The sequence below is a fragment of the Microtus pennsylvanicus genome, chromosome 12, assembly GCF_037038515.1.
Source record: "Microtus pennsylvanicus isolate mMicPen1 chromosome 12, mMicPen1.hap1, whole genome shotgun sequence".
Taxonomy (NCBI): Eukaryota; Metazoa; Chordata; class Mammalia; order Rodentia; family Cricetidae; genus Microtus; species Microtus pennsylvanicus.
Window position 1 is genome coordinate 15,548,589 of NC_134590.1, and position 16,448 is coordinate 15,565,036.

General features: G+C 41.8%; 1 protein-coding gene across 2 annotated transcripts in view; it reads left to right on the forward strand.

Moving 5' to 3' along the window:
- Adamts3 (ADAM metallopeptidase with thrombospondin type 1 motif 3) overlaps positions 1–16,448 on the forward strand; it is a 199,110-nt gene that overhangs the window by 154,239 nt on the left and 28,423 nt on the right. For both annotated transcript variants that reach the window (XM_075943049.1, XM_075943050.1), the window contains exons 6-12: positions 8,052–8,135; positions 10,006–10,162; positions 10,835–10,940; positions 11,317–11,460; positions 11,998–12,130; positions 13,281–13,394; positions 15,500–15,645. In XM_075943049.1, coding sequence (XP_075799164.1) covers positions 8,052–8,135; positions 10,006–10,162; positions 10,835–10,940; positions 11,317–11,460; positions 11,998–12,130; positions 13,281–13,394; positions 15,500–15,645 — 884 coding nt within the window. The remainder of the gene's footprint in view (positions 1–8,051; positions 8,136–10,005; positions 10,163–10,834; positions 10,941–11,316; positions 11,461–11,997; positions 12,131–13,280; positions 13,395–15,499; positions 15,646–16,448) is intronic.

Consider the following 16,448-nt stretch of genomic DNA (forward strand, 5'->3'; position numbering starts at 1 on the left):
GTGAAAGAGTTTATTTTGGCTGATGGTTCTAGAGGGAGAGTCTCTAATGGCAGGGAGAAATGCAACAAGCAGCTGGAGCAGGAAGCTGAGTGACCACAGTGTCAGCATAAACACAAAGCAGAAAGAGCAGACTGGAGGTGGGGCAAGCTAGGAGTTCCCAAAGCCACATCCACTGATGTACTTCCTCCTGCAAGTCCACACTAGCTCCCCAAACTTGAGCCTATGGGCGGATAGTCTGATTCAAACCAACACACTATGTATACAGAAACTACTACACAGACTACCAAGCTACTGTTATCTGTATAAAAGTAAAGATAAGCTTTTGGCATTTATTGAACATGGAGGCAATATCTCATGTCCCCAAGATGCTTAGAATTCAAAAGGAAAACTAAAAACCCGTGACTTTTAGGTTTGGAATGACCTTGACAGGCTCATGAATGCAACTTTTTTTTGCTGTAGAGATGGGAAGGTTGATACACTGGCTCCTGCAATACAATCTGTAATAGAGGTGGTAATGGTTACAATCCTCTCCCATGCCTTTTTACTTCATCATTGGAAATAACACACACCCACACACATCAACACGTGTGCACACACACAAGCATGCACATACACACACACACACACACACACACACACACACACACGATGTCCCCAGTACAAAAATGAAAGACAAAATACCCCTAAAACAACCTTGCACTTCAAGAAATCCTAACTAAGAAAGCATTCATTCTTCTGTAGAAGTTGGCTGTTAATGAGTGATTAGCTAAAACATAATGCAAGCAGTGTCCCTACTCTTTGTCTTTAAAGAAATTACCCCAGCCCCAGCCCCCAACACTCTGGTTCTTCCAAAGCATAATGATGACTAAGTGTTAGAACATGAGCATTATTGCTGGTTACTTAATGATAACTTCTGGCTCTTAACTAATGTTTATTAAAGTATTGCACATCAATGCAAGGCAGATTTATCTGGGGGTATATGTGCTCAGGAGGCCTTAATGGGTCATGTGACAGTTCATTTGGGGTCAATATCTAATATCCGTTTCTTCTGTTGAAATTCACAACAGCACTCTAGACATTTACTTAGCCCGTCTTTGTAGTCTTTTATGAGACTCAATCATGTTTAAATCCCTAGGAAGCTAACACAACTGAGCTCCCTCTCATGTCTTACTAACTGCAGTAGGTAAAATAAAATGATGATATAGAAGTGATATTTTTTATTTAGAAGATCCACCCACAGCCATTATTTAAATATGAACTGAAAAGGAGGGAGATGAGATTTGGCCAATAACACCAGTGATCAATAAAGTGTTCATAAAGGACATGTTCTTTGAGCTGGACTTCAAAGACTAAATTGGCATTTTTATGCTGTAGAAGGCTGTGTGGGTATTAGAAGGCAAGGGGGCCACCTTGTAACACGGTATTACAAAGTGCTATCTCATGGTGAGTTGGGAAGCACTGTAGGCTTGTCTGTGTGACAAGTTAAGGGGTATTGTAGGGGGACAGGGCATGAGATACTGGGTAAGGAGCAGAGTCTAACTTCAGAAAAATGCATGCACCATCCTAAGGCATATGCATTATGCTGTAAAGGGTCCAAAAGATGATGAGTGATTTCTTTGGTGTGGGCATTCGAAGCACATTCTGCCACAGGCAGACAACTGAGAGGCTCTTCCTCTCCTTTTCCTCCTTGCTCCAATGGTTTTGGTCTCAGTCCTGTTGTTGTGTCCTATGAACTTTTCCCCTCCCCCCCTTCTTTGATCCTGGGACTCAAACCCAGAGTTTCATGTATGCAAGCGCCCTATCTCCGAACCTCATCCCCAACTCCATTTATTTCTCCTCACATGTAATAGTCTCTGTGTTTTTAGCCTGTGTATCTCCTAGTAGAATACATGCCTGATCAGAGCAGATTCAAACTCATTTACTATTCACTTTCCCACCCCTAGGCTGTCTGGGCACTCATAAGTTTACTAAGAGTGTAGATGATTGTAGTCTTACCTCGTATTGCAGTTCTAAGTAAGGTTAGGTTGGAGCTGAGAGAAAACTGACTTGATTGCAGGACCCCTGAATACCAAGAACATTCCAGAGATGGAATGCAGAAGGGAAGTAGGTGTGCATGTGCGTGTTGCACGTGTGTGTGTATGTGTGTGTGGTGTGTGTATGTGTGTGTGTGGTGTGTGTGTGTGTGTGTGGTGTGTGTGTATGTGTGTGTATGTGTGTGTGTGTGTGTGGTGTGTGTGTATGTGTGTGTGGTGTGTGTGTATGTGTGTGTATGTGTGTGTATGTGTGTGTGGTGTGTGTGTGTATGTGTGTGTGGTGTGTGTGTATGTGTGTGTGGTGTGTGTGTATGTGTGTGTGTATGTATGTATATATATGTGTGTGTGTTTGTAACATTCACTTCAAGGGAGACAATTGTGGAGAGTGATAATTTTTTTATATATCAATTCAGATTGTAGCCAGAATTACCCTTAAATGTCTTGCCACCCAAAGGTCTCTTTAAAAAGTCACATAGATCTACTGTTTCTCTGCTTCCGTGAGAGAATGGTAACAATTACGCCTAACATGTTTACATTATGAAAGCCAAACACCATTTTAATCACTGTTCACATATGAACTCGTGTATTCCTTTCAGTAACTCTGTGAACACAGCACTGTGGTAATTCACTGTTACAGATGAGGAAACTGAGGCACAGACGGTGAAATGATATGCCCAGTGTCACATAGCTAGAGAGGTAGCTGACAGAGCCCATGTCCCTCACCACTCCACCACACTGTCCCTAAAGACCCAATCCACCTGAAAGCAAGTGAGCATCTCTTTGTTGAAGCAGGCAAAGCTGTTCATCAGCTCGTCAGACAGAGGGGTCAGGCTGTCCCGCCAGGGGAATGAATGCCCTGGAGAAATTGTCCTGACCGGGAACAAACCTGGAAGGAATTTTCTTTTCAAGGAAAGAGATACTTAATTGGATCTTTGCCTTTTCACCCTCTTTATATCACTGGCAACCTGATCAAAGTCAAGGCCATCTGAAAATCGAATTAATATTCTGTTTACCCCTCTTTTCAGGTCATTTAATGAGAACTCTGGGCTCAACCCTCAAGTTCTCATTGAACCTCCCTGACCAGAGTCCAGTAGGTTGGCACTATTGATGACATTTTGATCAGCATTACATGTGCCAAATTGAATGACTTACAGCAATGTCCATGCTTAATACTTTTCTGATGTCCAGTACACTTACTGCATACCATGCCCTTTTTTCTTAGTCACGTTTTCTGCTAATTTCTTCTATTTGCTCTTTATTTCCCCCAATACTTTTAGTATATCATTGTATTGGTGAAAAAAAATGTTACTTGTAATAAATATAGAATGCAGCCCCTCCTGAAAAGTTCACCTGAAAGAAAGTAACCAAAGCGAATGAATGTTGAGTTACCGCTCCTGGTATAATTCCATAGCATATTTGTAAACTCGGAGGTGTGAATTACTGTTATTCTAAAATGAAATCTGTTCAGCAGTGTCTTGATTTGTGGGTTTAGAACTGTGGAAAAATGTTTAAATCTATTGACTAGAGGATCAAACTGCCCAGATTTGCATCCTTGGCTTACTCCAGAACTGGGTGGCACTGGGCAAATTACTTAACAACTCTCAGTCTCAATTTCCTTAGCAACAGAGTGAGGATAATATCTCTGTGAGTGTTTCAAGGATTGTTTGAACTAGTGCAGGTTAAAGTACAGAAAACAATTTCTGGATTCTAAAGAGTATGCATGATGTTAGTATTGTGTGTGGAGTTTGACAGTGATGCTTTTCCTTTGTGAAATGAGCTTTCTTTACCACTAGAAGCCATGGAACTATTTTCTTTATAACAGTTATTATTTTCATCTTCTCTGATAGGCCGAAGTTGGGAATTCAGTATGGTGAACTCCCAGTTCTTTCTATATTGCTTTTATTGCATGGTCAAAGAGGCAGTCCCTGGTGGGGGTGGATTGGTTGAGATGTGTTTAGGCCTGTTTATATTATGATCAGTTGACATACAAACTCAAAATAAGAGTTTTCCAATATTTTTGCTTTGCTTTTAAGAGTCAAATAAATAGTCATTCAAAAGCAAGATTTTCCCCATGCTATTTTGAAATTTCTGTTTTACTTAGTGGGAGCTGTTTTATTTGTGGGTAAACATGAGAAGGCTGAGGACAGCTCTGCTGGTATGTAGGTGCTCCACCGTGTAGGACAGCAGCTAGCTTGTCCTTCTCCCATCCCAAGAGTGCACAGTGCCATCTGCTGGCAGCTCTGAGAAAAACTACACTGTCATGATTCTTTTCCAATAACATTCTCCGTGATTTTAAGTTGAATTTTTCACTTGGTTGAGATGTAACAAATTCAAATTGAAGCATCTTGAAATTCCCTTAGAAGTATGATTGGACTTTTGATTTTCTTGAGAAAAGGTGAATTGTGACCATGTATTTTCACAAAACTTCACCCCGTATGCTTGGGTGGATGGGAAAAGGATTTGGCATTTTGCAGAGGATAGTTATATGTCATTTTGCTTTATTTGAACAACCTATGTGTGAGGCTGGCAGGCAACTATGATTACAATTTGACAACAAGAAACTTCAGACCCAGAGTGGGTAACTTAAGCATTCTAAAGTTCCTTAGCTTGTTAGGAAAAGCCGAAACCAGAATCCAAGGCTTTGAACACGTGACCCCACACAGCTGTGCTCACTCTCCAGTTGTTCTCATCCCCGTGTCTCAGTGTGAAAACACTATTCCCATGGCATTGGTGGGCAGGGGAAGCTGAAAAGCTGCTATATTACTAAGCGTGTCTTAAAACTGATTATAGAAAGGAGTCAACTTTCTTGATCCTGGAGAAGCATGCTGGATGGGATCCAGGGCTTTGCACAGCATAGGCTGCGACTGTTGGTTTTTCTCATCAAAAGATTAGTTTCTGCTATTGTGAAGATATTGCTCCTGTTTTGATTATTTTTAATCTGTGATAATATAGTAGGAACTTTAAACGATCCTATCCCATAATGGATGGTTTTTCAGTAAAGTAGACTGCTACCCAATTTATCTTTTGTTAAATCATGAGCCCTTTTTCTGGTGAATGTTAATTTGACTGTTAGGACAGTGCCCTTTTACTCAACTTGATACTGTCAACGTTGGCATTAGGAATTCTTACTATGATACTTTATTGGCACTATGTTGATTTGTAAGTTCTTTGACCACAAATGAACGTACTAATATAGGGTGGTCATACATACTTTTGATGTTCTGCCTCACATGTCACAAGCTGTTTGCCATCGTTAAGAACTTTTCTTAACTTTGTGACTCTAAGGCAGTGGTTCTCAACCTTTTTACTGCTGTGGCCCTTTAATACAGTTCCTCATATTTAATACAGTTCCTCATATGGTGCTGCCCACCATCCATAAAGTTATTTTTGTTGCTACTTCATAACTGTAATGTTACTACTGTCAGGAATTGTAATGTAAATACCCGTGTTTTCCAGTGGTCTTGGGTGATGCCTGTGAAAGCCATTCAATACCAAAGGGGTGCGACCCCCATGTTGAGAACCATAGCTCTGAAGTTTTCCACTGTGGCTTCTCTCTATAGCAGTCATGACTATGTCTCCTACCCACACCATTGCCTCTTTCCCAGAAATTAATCCGCTTTTTCTTCTGTATGTCATCACTTTTGCTTCATTGTTAGCATTACTTTTGCCCTCTTGCAAAGAAGACCAAAGACATTTACACCTCATCTTCATCCGCCTAAGCATGTTCTCCCTTTGTGCGAGAAGCCATGCCTGTAAGGGGGAACAGTCGCCTTACAAGAAATCTTTTGGAGTGTCTGTGAGTCTCTGGATGTGAGTATCAGTGCCAGACCCGGTTATAGACTTGTATTTTATTGGAACTGTAACATTAGAAATGTTTTTACTGGATAATTAATCTACATGAGGAGGCAATGTGTAGTGTGGTGTAACAGGAGAATCAGCCGGTGACAGAATAGGCCAGAGATATCAGAGCTTCTGTCTAGCATTTAACTTAACTTTGTTAGATCGGAAATGACCCATTTGATAGAGATAGGTGGTTTCAGTTTTATTTTCTATAGACGTGGCGCACAAATTTAGCATTTCTTCCCTACCACAGCTTCTAAGCCTTTGTGAAATTTTCTTCCCACTTCTGTTAGTAAGATGCCCTTTAAAGTCCCTTCTCTCATCTTTGGTCTGAAGTCTGAGCAGTTTGGCAGAATGGGTTCTTTTCACAAGACTATGAGATAGTATTCTTTTTATATTGCTCACTTGATTGGAGCTCAGAGAAATGAAGAATTGCTAGGCCTCAGGGATTGAGCAATGATGATCTGAGACAATACTTAGCGTCTTTAATCACTACATCCCCCCAGTCATTCTTTAGATGACACATTTTTCGGAGCTCTTTACTCTCTTATTCTGTTAATACCATTGTTTGTTGACCACCGCTCTTGTATGTCAGTCCACAGTGAGTTCATACTTCGGTTGTCCTTTAGCCTAGAGTGAGTCAACCTGGCTTTGAATCACCTACCTATAATCTGTGAAATGCAAGGATTCATCATTGTTTCTGTCTGCATCTTAGCTTATATTCTACAACTGTCCAGCTGGATCTTTCTTATCTATGCATATATGTGGTTACTTATATGTATATACATGTTTACAAATACATGAATAGATACACATATTCTTCCATGTAAAGTGATCATGAAGCATTCTCATTCAGTCGTGCTTTGCCTTATTTAGCATGTTCTGGCTTAGACTGACCTTTCCATATTCGTCTTTAGTAGCTTTGGAAATGCTATGTACACTTTGGCTACGTGGCATGCCATCTGTCAGTCTTCATTTAAGGTCTATAGTGTCGAAGCTGCAGTCACTCTAGAATCCTAAGACTTCTAAATAGAGATTACTTGGTCTGTTTCTTGGTTAGTGTAGCAAGTCAGAATTCCTGGTGGCTGAGTTTCATCCTATGATGACTGAATTTTCTGTATTTTCAGACATCTCTTCTACGGCATTGTACTTTTCTCTGCCTGCTGTCCAAACCTCCTGGACCTCAAGTGGAACTGTGGTTAGCTTTCATCCCTCTGGGTTTCTGCTAGAAGCCTAGGCCCTTGTTCTGGGGAAGAGCTAGTAACTGGAATCTAGCCAAGTAACCCTGCCTCTGTCATTCCTGCTCGTATTTGCCAAGTTGGACAGACTTGCTTTACACTGACTTTGCAGTAGCTTAATCAGAAGATATAATTACAGTGCACTCTGGATTCCTGTCTGCCAGTGACTCATAGTGGTTTAACTTGTTGCTTAAGGTTTTAGGCTTCATCCTCCTCCTCTACATAAAGCAGTTGTGTTTTACACTTGGAAAAATTCTAGGCTAACTTAAAAATGAAATAAGGAGATGAATCCAGGACTGATGTTTCTGATGTGCACTTGTGCTGTCTTCTTAATAATGTATATTCTGAAGGACAGCTATCCTACAATAATTCTAAGCAATCCCTGCCCCAGCTGTTCTATCCTGGGAGGCAATGGGAAAGCTGCCTACTTGCTGATCCACAGAGAGACCACCACAGCTTCTACACAGAAATTCCTAAACCAAGATAGTACATTTCCCAGTCATTTGGACATGCCTGTTACTGCCTGTCTTCTTCCCATGTGGTGTGGCCACCCATGGGAGGACAGAAAATCATTAGAGTCATATTCTTGTATTTGCAGGTAAGTGTTGTGTATAGACACATTTGAGAGTGAGTATGTGCGTGTGCGTGTGCGTGCACACACATTCCACAATTTATTTAATAAACTTCTTCACATGTCTATGTTCATTTTTATCTGTAGTTTACAAAAATCAGTAATTCATGTATCTAAGAACTGCTCCAAAACAAAAGATAAATGACTTCATCTTGGAGATTGGCTTAAACTAAGTTTAAAAGCAATGTGAGTTGACCCATCTGACTAGTGTAGCGATCAGATCAGCATGGCTGATCTTTTTGAATGTTACATGTCTCTTGAAATCCTCTGCCTTGCCTTTATTGTAGCAACGGTCTGCTTTGTCTCCAGGTAAATGAAATCTACCACGATGAGTCCCTCGGAGTGCATATAAATGTGGTCCTCGTGCGGATGATTATGCTTGGTTATGCAAAGGTAAGATATCTTAAAATATGTGGGCTCTGAGCATTAGAGACTGGGTTATCCAGGAGAAAATTTGAGTTGCAAAACTACCCTTAATCTCATATAAACTCACGATTATACCAAGCTAGGGAGAAGAATTTTCTAGAATGGGAAGAGATTTCTATATCAGAGAAACTTTTTGTTAGAGACAGGTCTCATATAGTCCAGGTTGGCTTCAAACTCCCTATGAAGTAAAGGATAGCCTTGAACTCCTGAGCCTTTCAACTCGACACCCTAAGTGCTGGGACTAGAGGCATGCACTAATGTGTTCAGTGTATACCGTGCTGGGATTGAACCAAGAATCGCTTGCACACTAGACCAGCACTCTACCAACTGAGCTAGACCTGACTCCCAGTTATCACAATTTTAGGTGTAACTGAATAAGTAAGGGAACATGAATGGATGCTGTTAAGAGAGAAGAAAATCTCCTTAACTGATTTCCCTCCGGCTCATGACCGCCTATCCACTCCCTGTGTCTATGCGTAGCGTCCATTGATATGGCAGTTACACTCAGCACTTGGAATACACCAGTGACTTATTTCAAACAATGTTTCAAATGGATATATTTAAAAATGGAGCACTCTGAATATTTTTTTCACTTAAAGAAGCTTTAATCCTTTTGCGAACAGCGAGTTGGATTGAAATCTCTACAGTAGCCATTCTTGCCATGTGGTTAAAAACCTACGTACATTGATACTAGATGTGTCTGCGTCCTTGGAATTAAATTTCTTTGAGGAGCCCGAAGAACTTGGCCATTTTTATGTTTAAAACAGTGACTGCCTCCCGTAGTTAATCCCCCAGTCAGGAAATGCTAGTGAACGTTTGCATCTGGGAGCCATAAGCGTCCATGTATTTGCATTTTTCATGTGTCTATCATCCTCATATCCTCATCTAAAGCTACAGTGCCCCTGATATTTTACCTTCTCTTAAAACTTACCACACTTTGTGTTGCTGCAGAGCAGCAAGCTAAGCCCAGCTGGAAGTCTTAACAGCCTTCAGCTGGTTATTAAATCATTTGTTTGGCGTACTGTATGAGTAGCATATAACAGACCAAACTAAGTTTATTAAGAATGTAAACACTGATAATAATATTTGCTGAAATTTAACAAAATGCTGGGCCCTTTAGCCAATTAGGGAAGTCATTTGGGATTCCAAATTCAATTTCTCTTTCTCTTAAAAATACTCTGGAAAGGAGAAATCTTGTGTTCTTAAAGGATAGGCTCTTTTACCCCTCAACTTTTTAACCCCAGACCACAGTGTGAACTTAACATATGTATATCCACAGCAGCTATCAGACGAGAGGCCAAACCCTGTCGTTTCATGAGGCTAAAGCCTATCTTCCCCATGGTGAAGCGGATTTAATTTGACTGTACCCCATACACTAAAGTTTGACCAGTTTTGCCAAATCTTGAAATAACTTATTTTCCTCCCACATACTGATGTTTATTTCTGGACCAAGAGAATACACAAAATTCTTAACTCAGAACTTTGACTTTCCTATCTCTGGAAAGAGTTTCCATGCAAGAATATTTCCCAGTATTTTTGCTTTAATGTGTGAAATCTAAAATTTGAACAGAATCAATAAATATTTTAGATGTCTAAAATTCTCCCCCAAATGATTAATGTCGAGTGACTTCAGAGTGGTAAACAGTGACTCAAATGTTGCTATGCATGTCTGTGGACTCTCCCACAGGTAGCATAGACCCTCCCCACAGGGTCCTCGTGGGCTTTAAAATTCCCAAATCAAATGTGTATCCCCAAATAATATTTCTGAGTCCTTGTTGAAATATTATCCCCAAATCCAAGTCACAAAAAGTGTGTTCACCCTATTCTTTCCTTTTAGTCTATCAGCCTCATAGAAAGGGGGAACCCATCCAGGAGCCTGGAGAATGTGTGCCGCTGGGCTTGCCAACAACAAAAACCTGATCCCAACCATGCTGAACACCACGATCATGCCATTTTCTTAACCAGGCAAGACTTTGGGCCTGCTGGAATGCAAGGTATTACTGTTGCTATGTAGAAGAAAAAAAATAAGAGCCTAGGTTTTCAAAAAGAAATCCTAAGTCAGGCAAGTTGTATAGATGTTCATATTCCCCCACCACTTTCCGCCATCCACCAGCCAAGCGTGCATTTTTCTCTCTGTTTCTGCCAGTGGCTTTTTGTAGAATCTACAATGTTAAACGGCACTTAAACACCATAATAAATGATACTTGCCTTTAAAATAATGATTGCACGTTTGGGGTATGGAAGAGATGCTGTAACATTGAGTGTGATTTCCGCTAACTTCGGAATGAGAATGGCTCCTGCCAGCAAGCAATCTTTCTTCCAAAGTCAGCTTACATTTATCTAATAAACACTGGTATAGGCTGTGGAGAAGGACTGATCCTTTTCTGTTCCACACTTGTGGGATTTCTGGCTCCATCCATGAGAACCAAGATGCAAAGGGCCATTGACTCAGAAAGACAAGGCCGAGATGGAAAGAAGAACAGCATGGGAGCCCCAGGCGGTCCCTTCCCTCTTTCCCAAGAGGATGTGGCTTACTGATAACAGAGAAATAATGCTGCCACTGTTGGCAGGAACACTGCCTTTCCCCCCCTAAGCAAAGACCCAGTACTAATTACAATGAGTTTTATATGTAAAATGGAAATAAAAGTGACTATCATTGTCTGCAGGATATGCTCCAGTCACAGGCATGTGCCACCCAGTGAGAAGTTGCACTCTGAATCATGAAGATGGGTTTTCATCTGCTTTTGTAGTAGCCCATGAAACTGGCCATGTGTAAGTTACTGCTGACAGCTATATAAGAAAACAAAGTTTTTTTCTTTACTTTTCCTCTGTTGTTCCCACTTTAAGCAACGATGCCTGCCAGTGTGAGTTCCCATCCTTTGCCAAGAGTGAGGAGCTGAAACCCTGAAGCGTCCTGTGCAGAAACTCAATGAGTGGCTGGCCGGTCAACAACCCCATCCCTTTCATGGCTATAGAATGAGAAAGGCATTTCATTAGTCCGCTCTCACTCTCCATATCCGTGGCGTCTCCAGGGAAGCCATGTGGACTTTAGAAAGCATGTCTTTCCCAGTGTGTCTTGTGCCGAAAGGAAGGAAGTCCAAGCCACGGTCCTGCAGTGATCACCCATGCGGTCTCCTTTGTGTTCTAGGTTGGGGATGGAGCATGACGGGCAAGGCAACAGGTGTGGCGACGAGACGGCCATGGGCAGCGTCATGGCGCCCCTGGTGCAAGCTGCTTTCCATCGCTACCACTGGTCCAGATGCAGTGGCCAGGAGTTGAAGAGATACATCCAGTATGTGCCTCGCTGCATGTCATGCCCTGCTGCATAGGCTACACACATGACATCAGAGGTGTTGACCCAAAAGTTTCTATAATGTCATTTGATGGTATAAACCCTGAACTTAAGTATAGTCCTGTCTGAGATGGGGTTTCACTGGGGTAGGTTCCTGGTGACTGATGGTCAGGCTTGAGCTGAGGATGGAGACAGGGTGCTTGTACGGTGTCTGCTCTTAACCCTGTTCATACCCTGAAGTCCTGCTGTGCAGATGTTGGGGTCTTCCCTGCCACCATTCATATAGGTTCACTTAGTGACAGGAATACAGCTGCCACAGGTTCCCTATATCCCACAGTTGTGCTTGATTTACCTTCCTGGAACTAGTGAAGATGAAAGACAAGTTGAATAAAACCAAAAACCGTAGAACCATGTTTCTGGGAACCTGCTGCACGAGCTGACAGAACCCCAGAGTATTTGAGCTAAGAGACTTTTTCCCCTTTAAGGCCTGATTTCAACAATGAGAACTTAAATGTACTGAATGTTTTGTCCCTGCAGCTCCTACGACTGTCTCCTTGATGACCCCTTTGAACATGACTGGCCCAAACTCCCAGAACTTCCTGGAATAAATTATTCCATGGATGAGCAATGCCGTTTCGATTTTGGTGTTGGTTACAAAATGTGCACTGCGGTATGTGACCTCTGTCAAATGAGGTGGCTTATCTTCAGATCTGTTTGTGTAGCTCCTTTGGGGTGGGCTTTGCTCCTTTGGGGTGGGCTTTGCCAACTCATTGGTACACGTGTGACAATATCTACAGTTATCTTGTATTTGCTCTGATGATTTAGCTAAACTAGATTCCTTGGGCATGCAGCCTTAATTAATCCTCATGAGAGAGGAGATAGGGGAGATCATAGGTTTTCATTATTCTTATTAGTTTTTACTTTTTGATATTATAATATAATTACATCATTGCCTCCTCCCCTTTTCTCCATCCAAAACCTCCCAAATACATCTTCATGCTCTTTTTTAAGTTTATAGCTTTCTAAATCAAAAGCTCTTGTTACAGATATATACCTGTATGCGTGTGTGCACAGAACAGATACACACACACATTGCAGAAGTAGGGGCAGAAAGATTGAAAGGCTTTTACTTTTAGAAAGAAAAAGCCAAAATTGCCGGGGTTCTAACCCTGCTGAAGCCATCTATTGACACCTGGTAAACAGGAAGCTAGCTGGACTGACAGAGGCTCTCCAGCTCAGAGCCTTGTGTCCCATTACTCCTCTGGTTTTCCTTTCCTTCAGAGGTGACATTGAGATCTCCTACGGCCAGTATTCTGTATGTTTGCGGCTATAGGAAATGGCTGTGGAGCGTGAAAGTGTGTGGTGCTACATGCCTGGAATCCCAGCACTCAGAGGCTGAGGTGGGAGGATCATGAGATTGAAGCCAGGTCCAGCTACTTAGTGTAGTCAGGACCGGCCTGGGCTATAAAATGAAACTCTGCTTTGGGTGGTTTTACTGTCTAGGAGTTTGACACCGTGATATGGATGTCAGATGGAGCAGGTCAGATCTGACACTAAAACCATAAACTTGAGTACCACATGTGACATCTCTGGTTTATTTTTTCTTGTATCTGAAGTGTGGATAATGATCGTATTTACCTCTTATAGCTTAGGTGAGGATCAAAGGTGCTGATGAGGCTTGTCCACTTAGCACAGTGCAGGCTGTCAGTGCTACTCCAGCACTCGACCACAGTGCTTATGAGGAAAGTGTGTGCAGGATATGGCTGACAAATGACCCACTCTCTGAAAGTTCTCTGCTGGCATGCTTCTTTCTCTTCCAGTTCCGAACCTTTGACCCATGCAAACAGCTGTGGTGCAGTCATCCCGACAACCCCTACTTCTGTAAGACTAAGAAGGGGCCCCCACTCGACGGAACCGAGTGTGCTGCTGGGAAGGTGAGTGTGTCTGCTTGTGACTACGTATGCTTCATCATGCGCTGCACGGGGACCTTCCAAAACTCAGTGAACGATGCCTACTGCTGGACAGTTTCCCTTCTGTGGCTGCTACCACCAACGGCCACAAAGCTGATGGTTCGAAACACTGGAAGTCGGTTCTGTAATAGCCGTGGAGGAGAAGAGTGAGTTATACTGAGGTGAAGCCCAATGTGGACAGGGTTGTGCTCACACCAGAGACTGTAGTGTCACTTGGTTCCTTCCCTTTCCCAGCTCCTGGCTCCCTTCCACACCATGGCCACACTCCTCTGACCTCTAACACAGTGGTGGTGTTCTTGCACGGACTGAGTCTTTTTGTGATGTTTTGATCCTACCTGGATACCTCAGGATCATCTCCTGAACTTGAAATATTTAACTTAATCATGCTTGCAAAGAATCTTTTACTAAATAAGGTCACCTTCACCTGCCCAGACATTAGGGACTTTTAATACTGGGAGGACCAGACCATTTGGATAAGTGTGGCCAAGGGGACAGACAGTAGGGACAGCAGATCTCTGGCCCCTGCTAGTGGTGTCTGATTTACTTGCTGGCATGGCATCCCTTGTGAAAGTTGCCCAGAAATAAAGGCATGCGCATTTATACAGAAGATTTGGCCTCACTCCTGGGGGAAGGATGCCCGAAGGTTTTAAATCTCAGCCCTTGTAGTTGGGACTGAATGCTTAGAAACTGGCTGGGTGCCAAGGTGTGCTTCTCTTAAGGGCAGCGAGCCCAAAACAAAGGCATGCTAAGAACGCAACTTGAAGAGTCTTGACTAGGCTGGAAGTAATATATTGTAGATAGGACCAAATGCTGACAGGAAAGATTAATGCAACTTTTACCTTTTAAAAAGGTTGATTTCGAACATACATAAACTGATCTTACAGGAACTATGCATACAGGTAAAAACCTGGTACCACAAGCACTTACATTTTGTCTGGCCCCATGACAGGTACACTATAGAGAGTCTTGCTTTGGGAAGAGGCAGCAAACAAGTTTTCAACTAAAATTAAGAGCAATAGTGAGTAGAATTAGTTTGGTTTATTAAAAAGTTAAGGTCTAGTAGATTTTTAACATCCAACTTCCCTACATACAATTGGGTTATATTATATTTAAATGTATAAAGAAAGTTTTTTTAAAAAACTTTTTTGTCTATAGTATACAAAATGCAATTGAAAGTTTTGGAAAGAAAATAATCTATTCCCTTTGAATGCTTACATGCTAAATGCTAAGGATTGTTATCATGGAATCTCTGTGGCATCATGGCTGTATTAACCCCACTTAGTTCTTGGATACTTGTTGCTCCCTAAACAATTCATGAATTTTTACATACCTCGATTTTGGTTACCTAAAAGGTAAACATCATTATTTAACTTACCTATTTCTTCGATCTATAAATTAATATTTTATAAAGTTAAATGTACTTTGAAAGCTGAATATAGTTTTTACTAACTTTAGTTAATTCTTTTTTAAGTGGAGACACAGTTGCAGGGTATTGTTTTGAAAGGGGTCATGTTAGCATCCAGAAACTGAGTGTCAGCTAAGCAGAGAGAGGATGAGGTCTGCTGGCTGGGCTGGACAGTCATGTGTCCTCTCAAAACTTACCTGAGTAAATGTTATTTTCCTTTTTTAAAAGAAGATTTATTTATGCATGTGCATCTGAGTCTGTATACGGCATGTATGTATGTATATGTGAGTGAATGCCCAGTGTCTGTATACTACAGACAGAGGCCAGTAAAGGGCATCTGATCCCCTGGACTTGGAATTACAGGTAGTTGCGAGCCACCCGATGTGGACCCTGGGAACAGACCTCAGATCATCTGCAAGAGAGCGGTGAACACTCTTAACCAATGAGCCCTCTCTCCAGCCCCAAATGTATTGCTTTAATATTATTCTAAAAACTGTGAATTTAAGTTATCCTTCTGGTAGGATACCTTTGTGCAGCAAATGCCTGTGGGTACTTTAAATCAGATTTAACTGGAGGGAGAACAGAGAGTTGAAGACCTTCAAATGAGTGTCTCTTGCATAGCACTTTCAGTGGCCTTCCTGATTATCGTTTTTGTTTCCCCAAGTGGTGCTATAAAGGGCACTGCATGTGGAAGAATGCCAATCAACAAAAGCAAGATGGCAACTGGGGGTCGTGGACCAAGTTTGGCTCCTGCTCCAGGACGTGCGGAACTGGTGTACGGTTTAGAACACGGCAGTGCAATAACCCCACGTGAGTATACCCTGCACTTCCTGTTGCTTTCCCATAGACCAGAAGTGATTCCATGTTCTGCTGTTAGTGTCTTTCCTTCTTTTATCCTGGGTATAAAATAGAAAATGCAAAAAGATAGTATTCACAATTCACAAGACCGCATCTTTTTCATTAATGTTCTCAAGGTGTAGAGTTTTTAGTAATATAGAAATGAAGAGGACAAAATGAAGAGGACAGATGTTTTGAAGAACTTGATGTTTGGAACTATTAGGGGGTTGAGCTGAGAGGAGATACTGTGTGCCCTCTAAGCTCTGAGGTGTACATAAAGAAGCAAAGGGCTTTCAGTGGAAGAACTACTAATAACCTCAACTAAATTCCAAAAGGCAGGTCCAACTGCTTCAAGGTAGACAAACAGAAAGATGGTGGCAGGGACCATGAGAAGAAAAGACATCCGTTCATTCAATCAGACAAAATTCATACGAGTCAAGAAAAAGTAATGGAATTATTCAACTTTGATATGCTAACTTGTCCAGCTTGGGCTTAACCCATGAGCAGCCCCTTCTCTGCTCTGGGAGAGGGATAGCTCTGAGCAGGCCTTTTATAAAGACTATCGGTGGCTGCATACTGCCTTCACAAGAAGAAAGGATGCTGTATCAGAAATAATACACTCAAAAGCATGATAGTAAGAGTTACGGGTTCACCACAAGCCACAGACTATCCTAAGAGCTTTAAATACGCCATCCCATTGCATCCTTACCACTTCCTTGCTTGGAAAACCATTCCGTTTTGCTTTTGACATAAGAGGAAGTAGAGACACAGGACTA